The sequence below is a fragment of the Pinus tabuliformis genome, chromosome Q (assembly GCF_031772625.1).
Source record: "Pinus tabuliformis cultivar Carrire ecotype Pingquan chromosome Q, CPIR1, whole genome shotgun sequence".
In the NCBI taxonomy this organism is placed as follows: domain Eukaryota; kingdom Viridiplantae; phylum Streptophyta; class Pinopsida; order Pinales; family Pinaceae; genus Pinus; species Pinus tabuliformis.
The window spans coordinates 719,207,567-719,212,221 of NC_142296.1; the positions used below are offsets into that span (position 1 = coordinate 719,207,567).

Consider the following 4,655-nt stretch of genomic DNA (forward strand, 5'->3'; position numbering starts at 1 on the left):
TTATTACACAATCATATATATATATATTACCTAAAGTTGGAAATTCAAAAAAAAAAATTAAATATATTTAACTATATCACTATCTTTTATTTATTGTTATTTTATACTATTAATATTTATTATTAACAATCTTTCACTCCTGGTTATGAATAACTTAAAAAAAAAAACCTGGAAAAATTTATAAAAAACATAATGCGCCCACTTATTTAAATTCGCTCAAGCCCGAAGAGTTCAATATTTATAAAAGTCGAAGCTTCATACTCAAAAAAATTGACACGGTAGAAAATGCGATTGGACTGAAGCAAAATACCATTTGAGATTGCAGTAAATGGTCTAATTTTGGCATGATGCCTCACACAGGAATTGAACTAGAAGGAATCCAATTCACTAGTGTGTTCAGTTTTTCTTGTCAGTGCTGTAGTCTGCTACCTGTACATACTCCTTTTTCCCATCTCTTATCCTGGAGAGCAAACAGAGTATACCAAATAGCAGACTATAAACGCCATGAACCCTCCAACAAGTTCTGGGCGGTTTCTGCGCCATGGCACTGTTGAAAACAGTCACATAATAGTGCAAACTGATACAGACCGCCACAAATAGCTGGACAGCAGAAGCCAGTTTGGCCAACAGGATTGTTCGCCTGGAACAGATAGCCACCACATTGAAGCATTGCATGGATAGATAAAGAAGAAACCCCAAGCCCTGAAGCAGCTGCATGTATATGTATCCCGACAAAGAATTCTTGAAGAAAAACTCCATGGGTTCCATTCGTACGATGAACGATGTCAACACAAGCGCCGCGAAGTAATTGGCCAGGTATATGTTGGCCAGCAATATGACCTTCTGCAGTGGAAAGAAAGCCCTGATTTGCTCGAACACGACAATGGCCACCAGGACGGGAAGCATGAGGAAAATGCAGGAGATCCCCGATGCTACGAAGGGGGCATAGTGCTGTCCTACCAGCGGGCGGAATCCATGGGCGATTTCTTCGTTGGCAATGCCCAAATAGATTTTTGATCTGTTGGAGAGCTTCTGGATCCCTGGCATCAGCTGATCCGCGACTTTCTCTGCCGTGTCATGAAATTTTGATGGCAGATCCGTGAATTCTTGAATTAAGTCATTGTATTCGTCTTCGGGGACTTGGATCTCCACGTCTTTGTTGTTCGTTGAGTTTTGAGCTTTCCATGGCATTTCTGTGGCTGTAGAATTCGTGGAACCTTGGAATTCCGTGCTGGCCATCGTGTCTCTAGAATCTTCTAAGCTTTCGGCTTGCTTTAATTCTGGCTGTTCAAAGGTTTCGGATTCTGCGCTTTCAGCTTTCTCTGTAGAATCTAGTGTTTCTGCTTGCTGTATATCGCTTTCTGTAGAATTGGAGAGGGCTTCTGCTTCAGAGCTTTCCTTTTGCTCATTTTCTGCGTCTGTAGAAATCGAGGAGCTGTCGTTCGCTGTGCTTTCAATGTTGTGCCTTTCATTATATTTGAATCCTGTTAGGGTTTCTGTCTTTCCTGGCATTTCGGGTTGTGAGGAATTCGCCAAACTTTTGATCTCTGTAATTTTCATCTGATCTGTTTTATTGACAGAGGAATTCGCGATGCCTTCAGCTTCAGTTCCTTGTTCTTTCTGCATCTCATCTATAGTTTTTTGTTTCTGAAGATTTGCAGAATCTGTCAGGCTTCTCGCTTCCTCGCTTTCCATTTTCTGCAGTTCCGTGCCTGTGGCATTTGCAGCCTTTCCTGATCCAATGCCTTGGCTTTCTGCTGAATTCGGATGTATTTGAGCTTCATTTCTTTCAGAAATCTCCTGTCCGGTCTCTGCAGAATTTCTCATGTTTTGAAGTTTTTGTGTTTGGGCTTCTGTTGCATTTGGGAGAGTTTCGGCTTCAGTTATCTTCTGTGTGTCCTCTGCTGGTCCACCTCTAATATTTTCTCCGCCGTTATTGGTGTTATGCTCCGTTCCGTTATTCGATGGTTTTTGCACACTATAAACCTTCTCAGCACCCTGCAATTCTTTCTTGGCCTCGGATCTCTCAGCATTGCTGTCCTTCCCTCCCGACGTACTGTGATCCGTATGGATGTTTTCCGTGACTGTAATTTCTTTTTCAATTCCATCCTCTGCCTTTATAGGATTCTGACTAATTTCTTCTGTTACGTTTGATGAAGCAGCTCGGATTTGTGATTGCTTGCTTTGTTCTGTCTGATCTTCAGTGTTCTTTGTTTCTGTTTTCTGTAACAGGGGACTTTCATCCTTCGATGCATTCACACTTCCATTATTATTATTCTGTTCTGTTCTGTTTTCCAATGGCTTTTGAACACTATTAAGCTTCACGCCATCCCTTATTTTTTCTTTCTTCGCTTCAAATATCTCAGCATCCTTGTCCTTCCCTCCCAAGGTAATGTTTTCCAATGGGTTTTGAACACTAATAACCTTCACGCCATCCCTTATTTTTTCTTTCTTCGCCTCAGATATCTTAGAATCCTTGTCCTTCCCTCCCAAGGTAATGCGATAGGCTTGAATTGTCTCCATAACTGGAATTTCTTTTACACTTCCTTCCTTTGGCTTTTTAGAAGTTTGACTAATTTCTTCTGTTCTCTTTGATGAAGCAGCTTGGATTTGTACTTTCTTTCCTAGTTCTGTCTCATCTTCACCTTTCTTTATTCCTATTTTCAGCAACAGTGGACTTTCATCCTTTGTTGTATTCTCACTTCCATTATTGGTACTCTTCTCTGTCCTATTCTTCAATGATTGCTGAACATTATTAAGCTTCTCAGCATCCTTTAATTTTTCTACCGTCGTCTCAGATCTCTCAGCATTGTTGCCCTTCCCTCCTATGGCACTGTGTTCAGGATGGATCGTCTCCTTGACTGGAATTTCTTTTACACTTCCATCCTCTGGCTTTGTAGAATTTTGACCATTTTCTCCTGATCCTTTTGATGAAACGGCTTGGATTTGTAGTTTCTTTCGGTGTTCTGTCTTATCTTCAGCCTTCTTTGTTTCGGGTTTTTGTAACAGCAGACCTTCATCCATAGTTGTATCCTCTGCCAGCAACCTCCTTTGGACTAGTACACCCCTCTCTTCCATATTTCTGGATTCCAGTACTGTAACCAACTTTTCTCTTGTGCTGAAACTATGGATGTAACCAAATTTCCTGCCGGAAAAAGATTCAAGTCTCTGCATTTCTCCCAACTTTGGAAGTGCTCCATTCCTTAAATTTTCGCCATAAACTATTGGGCTAAACAATATCAACACAAAGCAGCAGGGGAAAAGGATGGAAGAAGCCCCCATTTCTTCTATATTAACCTATCATACGATATTCATAAATGTATGATTATGGCTACCAACCTGGTAGTATCAGAAACTCCTAATATTATAGATCTAGCACTGATATACTGAAATTTTAGACAATCTCTCTACAGATAAGATAATGATCTACTGAAATTGGGAACATACCTTTGTGTAAATGGCTCTGGTGAATGCTTCAATCAGAGTTGATCAAAGTCTAGCCACAGTAGGTGAGTTCTTTGTCCCAAGCTCTGCTCAAATAGCTAAGATTCTGACTGAAAGATTTTACAGAAGCTATCTCTGCGAAGATAACATAATATCTGGTTTTACCTGAGCTTTTGATATTGTGAATATTTTCTTTACACCCATCAGGATTTTGCTTATGCAACAAAACATTTTAGAAAAGTTACTTCATAAAATATGATGAATATTTCACAACATGAAGTCTTGAGATCTGCTCCATTGTACTGGGTTTTTGCCTTATAAAACTCTATGAACCTCTATTGTGGGTTGAACTGGATCCAAAAGTTATACCTGCAAATGGAAAACAAAGAACATTGACATCATTCATAATGAAAGGACTGAATATGCAATCAAACGAGATCAGCAGATACATTCCCGTGTTTTGTACGTTGTTTCACTGAACAGATCACTCTGCATGCATTCACTCGCACCAGATCTCAACCAATCTTTATAAAATTGAATAAAAAAGAACAAAAGATTGGCAACGATGTATTTAGCACTTACAGTCCTTATAGAACCAGAGTCTAGTTGCCCACTGATCATTTTGCTAGTAGAAATGTCTGCCTTGCTCTGCAATATAAAGCTCCAACCATCAATTCAGAGTTCTGAAATTATTAGTACAGAAGAAGACAGGAAGTAATCCAATGCATAATCTGCCAAGCTACCACGTGGGGAAGCCATCGGCCGATTGACTGACAATAAGAAAGACAATCATTGCAATAAATCAGGAACCCCACAGCCAGACGAAAAAGCTAACATACCATTACAGTACTGCAAATGGACCCAATTTGGGTGTATGTTCTGAGAATTTCTATTGTTAAATCTGAATGTTTCCTTGCAAATAAATCCATGTTCATCATAACTTAATGATCGGATTTGAATGGCAAGCAGGCAGCGAACAAGGATTGTCTGAACTTACAGGAGGAAACAACTTCATATCCACAACGACATGCAAACTTGAGGTTAGTGAGCTTGCAGGTTGCTAGTTATTTTCTCTCAAAAATCCTATGCCCGTAAATTAGTCCAGTTTTCTTTGTATATACACAAGCACGTCCGATGAAACTGCTTGAGCTGGTTGTTGGAATTTGTATAATCAAGTTGGAGTTGCATTTACACAAACTTGGAGAAAAGGC

At 39.8% G+C, this 4,655-nt stretch overlaps 1 protein-coding gene across 1 annotated transcript; it reads right to left on the reverse strand.

Moving 5' to 3' along the window:
* Nucleotides 1-396: 396 nt before the first annotated feature.
* Nucleotides 397-4,273, reverse strand: LOC149221540 (uncharacterized). Its single transcript, XM_089387406.1, has 3 exons — nucleotides 4,027-4,273; nucleotides 3,448-3,813; nucleotides 397-3,297 (listed from the first exon to the last, which is right to left on the reverse strand). The coding sequence occupies exon 3, from the start codon at nucleotides 3,280-3,282 to the stop codon at nucleotides 397-399; it is 2,886 nt and encodes a 961-aa protein (XP_089243532.1). The 5' UTR covers nucleotides 3,283-3,297; nucleotides 3,448-3,813; nucleotides 4,027-4,273.
* Nucleotides 4,274-4,655: the final 382 nt, after the last annotated feature.

Bases quoted from the DNA above. Each gene is read 5' to 3' on its own strand.
- LOC149221540 (XM_089387406.1), bottom strand. From the start codon at position 3,282: ATGGGGGCTTCTTCCATCCTTTTCCCCTGCTGCTTTGTGTTGATATTG.